Source organism: Camelina sativa, chromosome 17 (genome assembly GCF_030686135.1).
Source record: "Camelina sativa cultivar CO46 ecotype springtype chromosome 17, ASM3068613v1".
Taxonomy (NCBI): Eukaryota; Viridiplantae; Streptophyta; class Magnoliopsida; order Brassicales; family Brassicaceae; genus Camelina; species Camelina sativa.
The window spans coordinates 35,907,378-35,924,504 of NC_141896.1; the positions used below are offsets into that span (position 1 = coordinate 35,907,378).

At 42.3% G+C, this 17,127-nt stretch overlaps 1 protein-coding gene and 1 pseudogene across 2 annotated transcripts; one reads left to right on the forward strand and one right to left on the reverse strand.

Moving 5' to 3' along the window:
• Positions 1-2,959: 2,959 nt before the first annotated feature.
• Positions 2,960-3,562, forward strand: LOC104778663 (uncharacterized). Its single transcript, XM_087496944.1, has one exon. It carries the CDS (start codon positions 2,960-2,962, stop codon positions 3,560-3,562), a length of 603 nt encoding a protein of 200 aa, XP_087353070.1.
• Positions 3,563-13,512: 9,950 nt separating this feature from the next.
• On the reverse strand, positions 13,513-15,919 carry LOC147924775 (scarecrow-like protein 5 pseudogene; annotated as a pseudogene). The gene is made up of 2 exons (XR_015587695.1): positions 15,910-15,919; positions 13,513-15,387 (listed from the first exon to the last, which is right to left on the reverse strand). The product of XR_015587695.1 is annotated as a scarecrow-like protein 5 pseudogene (transcript).
• Positions 15,920-17,127: the final 1,208 nt, after the last annotated feature.

Genomic DNA, 17,127 nt, shown 5'->3' on the forward strand with positions numbered 1-17,127 from the left:
CCTGACCATCCTATGTAGGGATAAGCCGGACCCAGAGTATTTTTTCCGCACCCGCTTTTTATTTTTGGGGTAAGCCGAATCCAGAGTATTTATTTCGCACCCAAACTTTAGTTCGGACGGAACGGTTAGCCGAACCCAGAGAATATTTTCGCAGTCCGGCATCCGAACTAAAGCAAAGGAGATAAGCCGAGCCCAGTATCTCGCTCTCCGATTAAACACACTTTGTTAACACTTCGTCGCCAACTTTTGAGGCTCGAGTCGATGTTCTCTACCATCAATCAATAAAAATTATATGTTGTAAGCCGGGAGACGTCTCGCCTCTGACACATTTTTAAGATAATAAAACAATGACTAAGTACAGAATAGAGCAGCAAAGCAAAATCTCTTATTATTATAGAATTTTATTCTAAGCGAAATTCAAGTTCGTCCGTTACATTGCAGCTAGGTCTTATTAAATAATCAATTAAAACTTTATGGATTAGATCGGATATTTTCTTTCTATAGTTCAAAATATTCGAATTAAATCTCGAATATACTGAACTGGGGGGGACTAATTGTTGGTGCGGGATTTAGCACCCCCAACATACCGAGCTAAACCAGAAACATTAATTGATTATTTAACCGGGAATCCGGTTAAGGGAATCCGGTTAAGGGATCGATTAAGTCATCAAGAATCAGTTCGGATGAAGCGTAGTCTTGGAGAAGAAGAAACCGACGTCCACTTCGGTGCGGCGGCCGACTCAAGCAATAAGGCAGTTTTCCATATTTCACTTCGTCCGTTAAGGAAAGTTAATATATTATGTGATCTCAGAACATGTATAAATAAGGGGAGACTTCTCCATTGTAAATCATCCAGAATCTAATACAATAATCGAGTTCTCTTTTCATTCTTTGCGATAAACCCTAATTCCTTTGAGTTCTTCTTCTTTACTTCTAATTTCAAGGTTTAGATATATTTTCTAGAAAGATTATCTTATTGAATTTGTTTCCCCTCTTAAACGAATTCATTGGGAAAACCTAGTTTCTACAATTGGCGCCGTCTGTGAGGTCGCAAATCGTCTCTAGAAAAGTTACTCTCTAGGAAACTCCCCTTAAGAAACCTTGCAATAATGTCTTCCGTCATGAACGAAGTTCCCGAAGCAAACCGTACGACTTCCAACATGCCCGATCTCACAGGCATCATGCCTTCTCAGGATAACATCGCGGCACTGGGTGGCGCATCGACTAGGCCCGTCACTGCCGTGTACTCTCGTCACCGCGTCAGCACAACGGCAAACCTGGCCGAAACCTCCACCGAACTCCCAGTCGGGGTCAGATCTGAAGGGCAAACCAGCCAGGATGCGGGACGAACTCGCGAAGAGCCAGTCAACCTCGACAAGGAGCCTTCTGATGAACAAACCCATAACGAGGCGGATGCTCGCGTAACGGAGCAGCAGATCAGCGCACAGAACGGGAACCTCCCTGTTCATACCACGCCAGCGGTCCAGAACCCGCAAGTTGTTTCCATGGAGGATTTCAGAATCTTGTTCGGCTCCATGACGAAAGAGATGTATCAGATGATCTCCGACACCAACCGCATAGTCGATGCCATCGTAACCCAAACAACCCCATCGCAAGTCTCTGCTGGACAATCAGCACTCAACTTGGGCGGTCTCACTCGTCGTCTCGACTTTTCGGATGCACAATTCGAGCAGAGGAATCCTCCCCCTTAGACAACGTCGAGTATCCGACCGAAGAATCCGAATCTGCGGATACATGAGGGCTTGGCCGCCCCGATCATCCGCCCTGCAAACTCCGGACCTTGCTTCGAACTCGAAGAAATCAAGTTGCAGATTAGCGGTATGAACACGCTCCTCCATCGAGCTATCAGCACAGCCCCGGAGATCGATAGGATTGTCGAAGTAACTCGGCAGTCAGCCTTCACTCAACGTCAAGCTGAAGCTTCCGATCTACCAGGGAGACAAAGATCCGGTCCAGTTCATGACATCCTTCATGGCGACCATGTCAAAAGCATGATTCACCGACGAACAGAGGGACGCCGGTTGCTGTCAGCTATTCGTGGATAGCCTTTCCGGCCCTGCCTTGGTATGGTTCACAAGGCTCGAGCCGAACTCGATCGACAACTTCGACCAGTTGTCCAAGACCTTCCTCAAGAACTACCGAATCCTCATCGAACGAGGCGTGACAAGTTCTGATCTATGGGAGATGGCCCAGGAACGGGGGAACCCATCGCCAGCTTCTTGAACAGATTCAAGGAGAAACTGACAAAGATCAACGTCCCGGAGGATGCAGCAATGGCAGTCTTCAGAAAGGGCCTGATCCCTGGATCACCGTTACGAAAGGACCTCAACATCCGGGAACCCAAGGATCTCGATGACGCGCTGCATCGAGCCTCCAGATTCGCACTCGACGAGGAGGAGGAAGCCCGATTAGCCGCAAAAACCAATGACGAACAACCGTCGCACCCCCTAAGGCTAAAAACCGGGTCGAACACCACGAACCCCGCAAGCACCACGAGCCTCAGGAACGAAAAAAGGGCGTCATTCACGCAGTCTCCGAGACGGACGGTCAAGAGAAGCAGCCGTCTGACCCAAAGGAACTCTACTGCGATTTTCACATGTACCCCGGTCACTCCACACCAGAGTGCGTCCACCTGAAGAACTACCTGTACGCCAAGTATCTCTCTGGCGAAGTCGAAGCTACTTATCAGGCAAAAAGCGCCCGTGGAGGCAGAGGTCGCCGAGGCGGATGGCGCGGAGGACGATCTAACCGAGGTCGTGGTGCAGGCGGCGGACGGGGCTATGATGGACCACCCAACGCTGCCCAACAGCTGGCCAACCAAGCACCCGTGAATCACCAGGAAGAGGAGCCCCAGGCAGACGAACTGCCTGGCCCTCCCAAGCGACAGACGGGGCAAAACCCGGAGCGTGTCAATTCCCCTCCCCGTGGATGAATAACCATGATACTTGGTCCACCAGAGGACTGTGCAGACTCTGTTCGCGCACTGAAGAAGAGGGCACGACAAATTTGCGCCCTTCAGACCGCTCCGAGCGAGCCTTCACTCTGTTCGGACCCGATATCATTCACTTCGGAGGACGCCAAAGGGATCCAACACCCCCATTCAGACCCTTTGGTTATCGAAGTCTCGATGGGCGACTTCGACGTCGAACGAGTCCTGATTGACACTGGGAGCACCGTCAATGTACTCTGCTGGCAAACGTTAGAAAAAATGGGCGTCACACCAAACCAACTAAAACCCGAAACTCAAACGCTGACGGGCTATGACGGGGTCGCCAAGATGTCGATGGGAGACGTAAAACTACAAGTGCGAGCCGGCGAAGTGACCCGGAAGACTAAATTCGCAGTCGTTGATGCACCACCAATCTACAACGCTATTTTGGGGGTACCGTGGATATATGCGATGCAGGCCGTACCATCGACCTATCACCTCTGCCTCAAATTCCCAACTCCTACAGGAATTGGCACACTTTACGGCGACCAGAGGGTGGCCCGAGCCTGCTCTGTTATCGAAAAGAAGCAGAGGAAGACGGAGGCCGCATAGCAATTACAGAGCGGGGACCATCTCACCGGTCCCCGAAAGCCAGAGCGGGATCGCCTCAAGTCTCCGGAGTGTCGGATCCTACAGGCGAATATTGATCCTTCCGACCCCTCGCGAACTGTCGGTATCGGGGCCGAACTCGATGAAAGCATAAAGACTAAGCTGATCGCTTTCCTGCAATCTCGGGCTTCCACATTCGCCTGGTCAACAAAGGACATGGTCGGGATAAGCCCCGAAGTCATGTGCCACAAGCTCAATATCGACCCCACGTCCAAGCCGATCAGACAGAAGCGCAGGCGCTTGGGCCCGGATCGAGCCAAGGCAGTCTAGGACGAAGTTGAACGACTACTCAAGGCGGATCAAATCATGGAAGTCCAGTACCCTGATTGGCTGGCTAACCCGGTGGTGGTCAAAAAGAAAAACGGCAAGTGGAGAGTTTGCATGGACTTCACCGATCTCAACAAAACTTGCCCTAAGGACAGCTTTCCTCTGCCGCACATAGATCGTCTCGTCGAAGCCACGGTTGGAAACCAGCTGCTTTCATTTATGGATGCTTTTTTAGGCTACAACCAGATCGCCATGAGCTCAGCTGACCGCGAGGAAAACGGCATTCATCACAGATAGGGGGACCTACTGCTACAAAGTGATGCCGTTCGGATTGAAAAACGCCGTAGCAACCTACCAGCGCTTGGTAAACATGATGTTCGCAGATCTGCTCGGTAAAACCATAGAGGTCTATATAGACGACATGCTGGTCCAATCTCTGATCGCAGAACAGCACGTCCAACATCTGGCAGAATGTTTCGACATCTTGGATCAATTCCAGATGAAACTAAACCCGACGAAGTGTACATTCGGAGTAACTTCCGGGGAATTCTTGGGGTACATCGTGACTCTACGGGGAATAGAGGCAAATCCTAAGCAGATCGAAGCTATACTAGGACTCCCGTCACCGACCAACAAGCGAGAAGTACAACGCCTGACTGGCCGGATCGCTGCTCTAAATCGTTTTATCGCTTGCTCAACGGACAAGTGCCTCCCCTTTTACCAACTTCTTCGCGGGAATAAGAATATCCATTGGGACGAGGAATGCGAGATCGCCTTTCGTCAGTTGAAGGAATATCTCACCTGTCACCCAGTTTTAGTCAAACCGGAGGACGGAGAAACACTATATCTTTATGTTTCGGTTTCCAGTTCGGCAGTTAGCGGGGTACTAGTCCGAGACGACCGCGGAGACCAGAAGCCCATTTTCTACACAAGCAAAGCGCTAAACGACGCGGAATCGTAATACTCCACGCTGGAGAAACTGGCCCTTGCAAAGATCGTTGCAGCACGGAAACTGCGACCCTATTTTCAATCGCACTCTATCGTCGTGTTTACCGAACAACCACTCCGAACCATCCTTCATAGCCCCCTCCAATCCGGACGCATGGCGAAATGGGCGGTCGAGCTCAGCGAGTACGACATCGAATACCGTTCTCGCCCAAGTCTGAAGTCACAAGTTCTGGCTGACTTCATCACCGAACTGTCGCCCGAGCTTGACGATCCCACTCCCGCGGTGGAGCAATGGACAATGTTCGTCGACGGTTCGTCGACAAATCAAGGATCCAGGGTCGGACTCATACTCCGATCCCCCACCGGAGAAATCCTCGAGCAGGCGTTAAAGCTCAATTTCAAAGCATCGAACAACGAAACCGAGTACGAGGCCGTTCTCGCAGGACTCCGGCTAGCCCAGGGACTTGGAGTCAAACACCTGCAGGTCTTCTGTGACTCCCAACTCGTAGTCAGCCAGTTCAGCGGCGAATTCGACGCTAAAAATAAGCGAATGGGAGCATATCGACAGTTGGTCCGCACGTTATCCGGCGAATTTACGTCTTTCTCTCTGACGAAGGTCCCACGGAACGAGAACGCATCAGCCGACGCACTCGCAGCTCTGGCGAACCGCTCTGACCCCGAGTTACGGCGTACCATTCCCATTGAATGCATCGAGGCTCCCAGCATTGATCCGGACAGCCAGATTGCCCTCATCAACGACGACCCAATCCCGATGGAAGTCGACGAGCCAATAGAAGATATGGCGGACGTCATCGAGCCTCCCGAGGATTGGCAAACTGAGATCAAACTTTACATCTCCGATGGCACCGTCCCGGCAGATCGATGGGCAGCTCGACGACTGAAGGCTCGAAGTGCCAGGTACATCCTGTTGGACGGGGAACTATTTCGCCGGAGTGCTTTGGGAGTGTTCCTTACCTGTGTTACTCGGGACGAGGCCGAACGCATCATGATCGAAGTGCATGAAGGCGAAGGTGGCAACCATTCTGGCGGACGCGCACTTGCTCTCAAAATCAAAAAGGACGGACACTATTGGCCCACCATGATGGCCGATTGTGAAACTTTCGCGGCCAAATGCGAAGCTTGTCAGCACCATGGACCCATGCAGCACGTCCCGCCCGAACTATTAAACACCGTCACTGCTCCGTATCCCTTTATGCGTTGGGCCATGGATGCCATAGGACCTTTGCCGGCATCCAAATCCAAGAAGTATGTTCTGGTGCTGATCGATTACTTCACCAAGTGGGTGGAGGCAGAATCTTTCACAAGGATCCAATCCTTAGACGTGACCAATTTCATATGGAAGAACATCATATGTCGCCACGGACTCCCATATGAGATCGTCACCAACAACGGTACCCAATTCACTTCGATGATCACCAGACGCTTCCTGACAAAATGGCAAATCCGTCTCAGCACTTCGACTCCTCGATACCCGCAAGGCAACGGTCAAGCCGAAGCCACGAATAAGTTGATCGTTGATGGGCTCAAGAAACGACTCGGTCGAAGGAAAGGAGTGTGGGCAGATCACCTGGATGGCGTGCTGTGGTCATACCGCACAACCCCGCGGCGAAGCACGGGACAGTCCCCTTTCTCCCTCACATATGGTCTCGAAGCACTCGCCCTGGCTGAAGCAGGGGTCCCGACACTTCGTCGCACTATGATGGTCGATAATCCTAAACTTAACGATGAGATGCTGGTCGACCACAACAATCTCGCCGAAGAATTGCGCGACAAAGCTCTAGTTCGGATGCAACATTACCAAGACGCAGCGGCTCGATATTACAATAAGACTGTTCGTCAGCGGCGTTTCAACGAAGATGATCTGGTTATGCGAGAAGTCTTCGAGAACACCAAGGAAGTAAACGCCGGTAAACTCGGCGCTCGATGGGAAGGTCCATATCTCGTATCTAGAGCAGTTCGCCCGGGAGTTTACGAACTTGTAACCATGGCTGGGGAACGGATCAAAAACTCGTGGAACGCAGCCCACTTGAAACGCTACTACAGCTAAGTCGTTGTTACGACTCTATCTAGGAGTTTTCGGGAATCCAAACTCCATTTATCTTTTATTTGTAATACGAACTACGGTTGGCTTGATCCCCACTTCGGGGTACGTAGGCAATTCCTTTTCTTTTAAAGACTAAGCGAATGCAGCTAATATATTAATAAAGTTTTTTCCGGTTTAAAAACTTCCTCTTATTCGACTCGGCGACAAGCCGGTGTGCAAAACAAAAATTCCAAAGTCCACTTGCATTTAAATTTCCCTTACACGGTTTGATAATTCCAATAAAATTAAAGTTTCAATAGCTAAGTCAATCCCCATTACATGCTTTGGATGTTTTGACTAATAACAAAAAAAAAAGAGAAAAGAGACGCAAAGGGAGAAAATCCCTCCGACGACTCAGGGTCCTAGATGAGAAAAGAAAAAGACCGTCCGAATTCAGAATCCGGAACTGTCGGAGTTCCACCATCACCGTCTGGGTTGATCCTGCAGACGAAGTGGAGGCCGCGGACCTGACAGATCGTCTGCCAGCGGTTTTTCCACCGTTACCTTATCCAGTTCGGTTCGCCAGAACTGACGGGATTGCCTCAGGGTCTCCAGCCTTTCCCTCGGCACCTCGACACCTCTTGACACCAGGTCCTCCAAAAAGGAACACGGGCCTTCACCCAAGTGCCTCTCGCAGAAAATCGGGCCAGCCGACTCCAGAAAATTGGCGTACCGCCTTAACCTTTCTATAGAAGTCCGGTAGGCCCAGATATCCACGGTAAGCAGGTGCGCGGTATCTTGGAGAGGCTGACAGTCGGCTTCCAAAAGAATAGGCACCTCCATGTTCCCCACCAGCTCTTGGCACGCCGCACGCGCGGCAAGCAGCCCGGTCATGCGCCACTTCTCCAAGTAGAAGCCCTCGGCGATTATTTCGTTCAGGACCCGAATAGTTCCGTCCAAACGATAAAGCCGACAGACTTCGGCCAATCTGCGGCGCCTCGCCATAACGTGCGCCCCCAGCCTGTATCGGCGAGCTTGATACCTTCGGAGTTCCTGACACACAGGGCTCCCTTCTACACCCGCCATATCGACATGTGGGATAGGTGCGCGGACTCGGAAAGTCTCTACACCCTCTTGGGCGGAGGGGGTTATCTGACGATTCGGCTCGATTGGAACCGCTCGACGAAGTGGCCAACCTTTCCCGAGCCCGTCTCAGCCACGCAGATCGAGTAGTCACCATTTTTTTTCTCTCAATATTTAGGGAAGTTGTGGTTTTTAGAATGATCTTCCCAAATTCTCAATCCTATTTATACAGGATTAGGACAGTAACCGCCGCTGAACCCACCAATCAGCGTGCAGCGAGATTTTCGCGAGGTCCCGAGAATGACTCTCAAAGACCGCGCAGCGCATTTAATGCGGTGCATCCTCTATTTCCAAGATGGAAAAGGGAAGTTTTCCTCAAAAAATAAAAAAATATAAAAAAAAATAAAAAATAAAAAAGAAAAAATAAAAATAATATATCATATCTCAGCCCGATCTGGACAAAGTATTAGTCCACACTAAATTCGCCCCTTTCGTTGACACCCTGGCCAGGTGATCAGCTAGGATAAAGAACCACTATTTTCAAGATAAGCCGAACCCAGAGTCGCACCTGACTATGTCGGACCCAGAGCAGGGATAAGTCGGACCCAGAGTATTTTTTTCCGCACCCCGCTTTTTATTTTTGGGGTAAGCCGAATCCAGAGTATTTATTTCGCACCCAAACTTTAGTTCGGACGGAACGGTTAGCCGAACCCAGAGAATATTTTCGCAGTCCGGCATCCGAACTAAAGCAAAGGAGATAAGCCGAGCCCAGTATCTCGCTCTCCGATTAAACACACTTTGTTAACACTTCGTCGCCAACTTTTGAGGCTCGAGTCGATGTTCTCTACCATCAATCAATAAAAATTGTCTGTTGTAAACCGGGAGACGTCTCGCCTCTGACACATTTTTCAGATAATAAAACAATGACTAAGTACAGAATAGAGCAGCAAAGCAAAATCTCTTATTATTATAGAATTTTATTCTAAGCGAAATTCAAGTTCGCCCGTTACATTGCAGCTAGGTCTTATTAAATAATCAATTAAAACTTTATGGATTAGATCGGATATTCTCTTTCTATAGTTCAAAATATTCGAATTAAATCTCGAATATACTGAACTTGGGGGGGACTAATTGTTGGTGCGGGATTTAGCACCCCCAACATACCGAGCTAAACCAGAAACATTAATTGATTATTTAACCAGGAATCCGGTTAAGGGAATCCGGTTAAGGGATCGATTAAGTCATCAAGAATCAGTTCGGATGAAGCGTAGTCTTGGAGAAGAAGGAACCGACGTCCACTTCGGTGCGGCGGCCGACTCAAGCAATAAGGCAGTTTTCCATATTTCACTTCGTCCGTTAAGGAAAGTTAATATATTATGTGATCTCAGAACATGTATAAATAAGGGGAGACTTCTCCATTGTAAATCATCCAGAATCTAATACAATAATCGAGTTCTCTTTTCATTCTTTGCGATAAACCCTAATTCCTTTGAGTTCTTCTTCTTTACTTCTAATTTCAAGGTTTAGATCTATTTTCTAGAAAGATTATCTTATTGAATTTGTCTCCCCTCTTAAACAAATTCATTGTGGAAACCTAGTTTCTACAAACAATAACAAAAAAAATACAAAACAAAACAAAAAAGAGATTTGAGAGTAGTGGAAGAAGATGAGAGAATGAAAGAGTGATAAACTAAGAGAATAAGATAATGAGTATTTATAGGAAGAGAAATTATGAAAAATTACATTTAGAAAAATGAGAGTTACAATTCTAATTTATTGTTTTGTTTTAATACAATTGATTAATACAACTTAGTGGAGAAATAAAGTTAATGCATCATTTATAAGGAGAAGCTATAAAGATTTCAGTTTTGTATTAGAGAAATACCCTAAACTAGCACTAATTTATGTTTTTCTTCCAAAGTTAGCACACAAGTTCAAATATTCCAAAACTAGCATTATTATGATTTTTTCATAAATAATAAAATTAATTATTATTTTGTTACTTACAATTTTGAAAGCTTAAGTAAAGCTTCCAATGATGCTTGACGTGAAGCTTCCGATCTTCTTCTTCTTCTTCATGTATCAGTTTTGATCTTAGATTTTGAGATTTCTGACGTGATTCTTATGGCTTTTAATTAAAAAAATTAGACAAATTTGCAGTCAATCTGATCTGATGATTATTGGAAGAAGATGAAGAAGAAGAAGCAGAACAAAGATGGAAGAAGAAATAAAGGAGGAACAAAGATGGAAGAAGAAGAAAAATGAAGAATGAAGATGGAAGAGTTATGAGGAGAACGAAGATTGGTCGGAGAAGCCACGTCGTTACCGTGTAACGGAGACGCGAGGTCCTCGTTACTCTGTTCTCAGCTAGAACCTTCTTTGAGATTCTAGAATAAATTCTTCTACGATATGTACGTTTGACTAAGAGTGGTGGTCTCAGAGCTAAACCAATGTTTGGGTATTGAAATTGTTGGGAATTGTTGGGTAATGAATAAAATTTGATATGAGTGGTGGCTTGAATTGTTGGGTATTAGAATCTGAATTGTGAATGAAATGGAAAATCATGGGTAATCTTGAAGCTGAAATGTGTATTTGAGTGCTACTCTCTTAGTGAGAGGTAATGATATCACTTAACAATATCCAGACTTTTTATGAAGGTCATCCTTAAGTTCCAATTTTTTTATGAAGGTCATCCTAAAGTTTAATGACGCTTTCCTGAATTTCGTAAAATCTTTCCTAAATTTCGTGGAAAGTGTTGTTGGATGCTGGTTTTTCAAGATGCAAGAAATCAGAAAGGATTCTAAAAAATACATAGACCTTAAACAAGAAGGAAAAACAGAATAAAAATCCTTGTTAATAGCACTTAAAACAAAGCTAATGCTATGAACATAAGAGATACAACATAACAATAAGTTAAAGGATTACACTACTAAGATTAAACCTAAGCATGGTGATGAGATTTTCAAAGTCTCCAGCATGGTGGTGACTCCAATTTCCTGCTTCCGTTAACATGAAAGTCACCTTGAAGTTTAGGAAAGCTTTCTTTAGTGTCCTCATGAAATCCTAACTTTTTATGAAAGTTACCTTGAAGTTTAAGAAAGCTTTCCTGAATTTTGCGGAATCCTTCCTAAATTTTCATAAACCTTTGAATCTGAAAATTCCGGCAACCACTTCAACGCTACAGCTTCAATCATCACATAAACAACAAAATTACCCAAACTATCAGTCACATTACTTGTATACTTAATCCTAAATCTGCCTTTCCTCACTAAAATATTTTTGATAATCTCCTTCGTCAATTTTCTCCTAATCTCAAACGTCTTAAGTATCATCTCCCTCTCACTCTCTCTGTCGTTATCACCATTAGAGGGAGAAAATTACGAATCGAAGGAAGAGAGGAAGCAACATCTGCATCAGAAGCAGATTGAGCGTAGATTGAATCAGGAAACTGTGGAGTTCTTCAGGTTAAAAGAGACAGATTGTTATGGAGATCCAATTATCTGATGAGAGAAGCTTCTCAAAATCAGATTTATCTTCCAATTCGATCACATGCCACAGCTCGGAACTGCGGATGTCAGCAGACATGAATGCTTGAATTGATTGCCGGCGATTTTGTCGAAGCTCCGATCTCATGTAAGCACTCAACAACGAGACGACGAAGATATGTGGAGAAGAGGTACGTGATTTTCACTTGGGCTAAGAAAGCACGTAGAATATTGATGATGAATTAATAATTTTAGTATTTGATATTTAATTAGAGTATGTGTGCTAGTTTTGGAAAATATGAGAGTGTGTGCTAAGCTTGGAAGAAAAACTTAAATTTGTGCTATTTTTGAGAATTGCCCTTTATATTATGTGAGTTAAATGTGAAAATTAATTGTTTTAAATTTGTGTTTTAATAAAAAAAAAATTTGTTAAAATTGCATTGCCAAGTGGACCAATAAGGAGAGACTGAAACTCTACTTATATATATATGATATTATATTGATCTTTATAAATTATTAAAAATGATAAATGAGACATAATAGATAATTACATATGGATCATTTCAACTTTATGATCTTTTTGTGTGGTGGACATTGTAAGGAAGTATGAAAATAATAACTTATAAGATGTTAATATAAAATAGAAAATGGAGATAAACATTTTAAAAGATTAAAATAAATATATAAGATATACATATCATACAAACTCTAAAACTAAGCTTTTACAATGATATTTGATTTGATTTTTTATAATCCATATAACAACAATAACAAAAAAAAATACAAAACAAAACAAAAAAGAGATTTGAGAATAGTGGAAGAAGATGAGAGAATGAAAGAGTGATAGACTAAGAGAATAAGATAATGAGTATTTATAGGAAGAGAAATTATGAAAAATTACATTTAGAAAAATGAGAGTTACAATTCTAATTTATTGTTTTGTTTTAATACAATTGATTAATACAACTTAGTGGAGAAATAAAGTTAATGCATAATTTATAAGGAGAACCTATAAAGATTTCAGTTTTATATTATGTGAGTTAAATGTGAAAATTAATTGTTTTAAATTTGTATTTTAATAAAAAAAAATTGTTAAAATTGCATTGTCAAGTGGACCAATAAGGAGAGACTGAAACTCTACTTTTATATATATGATTTGAGGGTCAAAGACGACAAAGATAATTTCAAACAAATTTCTAGAAACATTAAGTTTTGTTTTTTCTTGTCTGACGAATGATTACGTAACCATGACATACATCGGGATCCAAGTATAGGTTTTATAAATCAATGTAACAAAATTGACCATATACAAAAAGAATGGACCAAGAATTATATAATCAAAATTAACTTAGAAAATTGGGGAAACGGTTTTAATTTAGATTTTGTTCACATTCCTCCTTACTCATCTCTTCTTATACCATTTGTTGTCTTTTACAAAATGGGACAGTGTTGTCTGTTGACGAGATTGATTGATTACACAGTTCTCTGCATGTTCATACTTGTAGCAAAACTTAAGGTTGATTGGTAAATCTAATTTGGTGGTTGGAAGTTGAACCAATCTCATTAGTTGTTGTTACCAATCGAACGATTTGATGAAATAGACGATTGAACAACACGATCTTTTTGGAATTACTACCTTATCAAACCATAATTTCAATGTTCTGGTCTTTAACCAAATAGGAGTAACAAACTTTTTTCGGTTCTGTCTTATTATCTCTCTAACCACTTTTTCTAACTACTTTTACTCCAGCCGCAAAAAAACTACAAATATTCATGACTAAAAAACCTTGAAACGATGGTTACTTAATCGGATTCTCTCTCTCTTTCTGTTACCGTTCGATTTACATTAATTTTCAAACGCGCATTAAAACGCTCGATTGAGTAACTACAGTAACATTTTTATCGCCTTCAAATTGGTTAAAACGCTCTACTCTTTAGGACATCCGATTAATCAATTAGTATGTCTGGTGTTACATCAACTTAATGATTGCTTGAAAAGCACAGGGTCTCCATTATCCTAATCTCGTGCTTAACAACGACATAAACAAAGTGAATCATCCCTTCTATTTAAAACCAGAAAAGTTATCATTAATTTTTCACATCAAACACACAAAGTTGTAACTTATAAGTTTGATGTCAAATCATAGTTTGTTTGAAAATTAGAAAAACATACAACATTAAAACATATGGGGTCATCAACAACACTTACTAGAACAACATTTGACAACTGTGTCTTCGGATCATGAGTTTTTTTTCTTTTAACTTTTACAAACAGATTCTAATCTCTCATAAATTTCTCAAACCATAGCAAAGTTTTTATTTGGTTACCTCCAAGCACAAGAAGTGATCAGAGGTTGATTCTTCCATCCTAAATACAATGCTCCATCTCTTTCTTCAAGTGTATACTTCTCTGAATAACTCTCAAGCAATCCTTTGATCGTTGCGTTCACATACGAGCTCAAAGGATACGGTTTAAAACCCGCCATGTGAAACCTAGACCTCCATTTCCCTAGTGGCTCGTGCCTCTCTTCTCTTTCGACACCTTCACATGCTATAAGATTCACAACCTCTCTAGCCAAACAATGCTGCTCAACATTGATCCTTTCCTTGTGATCTCTAGCGAGTTTCACATCTATCGATTCAAAAACCGCCAAGTAATGGTTCATTGTCTCGACAAACCGTGGAAGAAACGGCGCAGTGTTTGTATTCGCTTCTTGTTCGACCAAAGTCACAACGTTAGGTGACAAACGTTTGACCAGTCTCAACAATCTATCTCTGTGATTCTCCACCGTTACACTCTCATCAGGCATGTGGTGAAGAACGAGCGGGAAGTTAACCGCGAGGGCTTCTCCATTTCTAACTCCTAGCTTCTCTATTTCAACTTCCGTGCAACACAATGCAGCTCCATGGAACTCAAATGGCACACCACACATTTCAGCTAGCTTCCCGAGTCTCTGTCCGACTAATTCAAGACCTCCTTGTCGAGCAAACGATGATCTTGGATCATCAATACCCGTGATCCTAACTTTAGGAGGTCCACCAGGTCGAGCACCGAGAGCACGGATCAAACTCACCCACTGACCTCCCTGAGAAATCTGGAAATCGATAATGTGCACAAAACTCTCGTTCTTCACAGCTTCAGCTATAGCTCCATTTGCAGACTCGTACCCGAATTTGAAATAAGGGCAGGCTTCATACAAGATATGCATATAAGTAAGAAGCTCAGGACCTGTCGGGTCTTTGCATCTCAAAGCTTTATAGATAGAGCTACCAGAAGATGCTAACCGAGGCAACTAGGCCTTCAAGCATATAAGCTCCTAAACGCTGAAACAGGCCTCACCAGAAACAGAAACCATTTGCTGTAACTGAGAAATCAACCAATCAGTCCATCAATTCCAAATCATAGCTTTCAACGGCCATAGCGCATTCATAGAGCACTCCTTTTAAAATCTCCCCTAGAGATCATCTCCATAGATCTATACATAGCAGAAGAAACAACTCTATGTTGCTGTCCAAATCCGCCTTGATGGTTAAAGCTGTTGTCTAAATCAGGCTCCATCATTGCAGTCTCCAAATCTTTAAGCATGAGACTAAGCTCTGTCTCGTTGTTGTTTGTCGCAGAAGATCCGCTTAAAGGAGAGTTATTGTTGTCTTCAGGGGAATGAGTAAACCGGGATGAGTTGTTGTTGTTAGCTTGTGAAATGGGACTTTCATTGGAAGAAAAGCTTGTGGTTGAAGAAGAATTGTTGTTGTTGTTGTTGTTGTTGTTCATGTTAAGACAAGGATGAGACTTGGTGCCTGAAGAGGATTCAAGTGTGCAGTAAGAATCAAATGTCTGAACAGAAAGATCCATTTGCTTAACTGAAGATGGCGGATGGTAAAACATTGAAGATCCATCTTGAATCATATGTTTCTGTGTAGCCTCCATATCGAAACTATCTCTGCCACACACAAAAAAAAAAAAAAAAAAAACAGTTTCTGAGATACTGAGAGATTCTAGTTTTAGAAACAAGATACTAAAGAAGTACCCTAACCGTTTCATCTTAAGATTCATCATTGGAGAGACTATTCAAGAAAAGGAAAAAAGAAAAAAATCTTACAAAGGTTTGGATCTTTATGTAGCATAGATTCAATTAAAAGATCAACCAGTAGAGAAAAATTATAAACAAGATAGAAACATGACTCAAATATCTGTAGATAGGACAAAGTTCAAAGATTTTTTAGAGATAACTGTTACATAAACCCTAAAAGCTTGATAACTCAATTACAAACACAGCTTGATGAACCAGAAACAAAGTAAGTTGTATTTGTACAATTAGATTGAAAACAAGGAGGAACAACAACGTTTTAAGTAAGAAAATCAAAGAAACAAGAACTCAGCAAAAGCAACCGACAGAAGAAAAACAAAAAAAACTCGATTTGATATTGGAAAAAGAATGAAACTTTGAAATCAAGAATCAGACCTGATGATGGTTGTTTGAGTTTGCAGAAAAGAGAGAGATTCTTGAGGTTTCAAGAAAAAGATTTGGTTGGTATTTTTGATCTGGAAGGTTGAGAGAAGTGCTTTGTTGATTACCACTTGCTTTGCTTTGCCTACTTTAAACAACACCCAGAGAGAGGGGGAATAATAATAAAACGCTCACCTCAATTCATTTTTATCCTCATCTCTTTCCTCAAACCAAAGTACCCCTTTGACTATTCCATTTTACTTCTTTGGCCACTGTTGTGTTTGTGTTCTGTTTTTTTTTTTTGTGCCGCGTAAATTATTTTGTCGCAGTCAATATTAGTATGACGACGAGTAAAACAACTGTAATATGTATGATCCGAAATAGATTTTGTCATGCATTACATCATTCATTATTATCTGAGATATTAATGAAAACATTGATACTAAATGATAGAATGATTAACATATAATAAATGTTGGAAACATGAGATGCTAAATTTTGAATTAAATAAAAAGATCTTTGGAGTTAATGAGAGTGGTTGAAATGTCGTGGGCTGACCATCTTTTACCAGAGTCAATTTCTTTTTTTTGTTACGTCATTCAACTTGTAACAGTTTTTGTTTCTTCTGTTAATCATTCTTTTCTATAATCTTAAACAAAACAAAAAAAAGACTATACAACAAAATTACCTAAAAAAAATTATGGAATCAAGATAAATCATTTTGGAAAAGAATGATAATAGGGAAAAATGCTCTTTTAGAAGATTAGAGGCGATGTCAAATAAAAAACTCGTAAGACAAATTAAAATGTCATTAAAATACTGAATTTTATATTTTCGTTGATTTAAAGCATGAACTCTTTATCTGGTGGAAAAAAACTCCATTATTTTGTTGACTTCTAAATAATTCATAAACTCTTGTTGACTTGGCCTGATGAGACACAACTTTAAATTGTCAAATAGATAAATTATGCAGGATTAATTAGCATTTAATGATAATCTGTTAATAACAATGTCGTTTTTCAAACCTAAAACCTCTAAACCTAGGGTTTTTGATGTGGAAAAAATGAAAATCAAGTTTCAATTTGGGGATTTAGGGCTGATTGAACGACATCATGTTGTTATTAACGGGATCTCGTTAACGGCTAATTAATCTCGTGTGATTTCTCTATTTTGCCACTAAACGTTGTGCCTCATCAGGCCAAATCAACAAAAGTTTGTGAATTATTTAGAAGT

Coding starts and splice junctions, on each gene's coding strand:
- LOC104778663 (XM_087496944.1), top strand. CDS start 2,960: ATGATACTTGGTCCACCAGAGGACTGTGCAGACTCTGTTCGCGCACTG.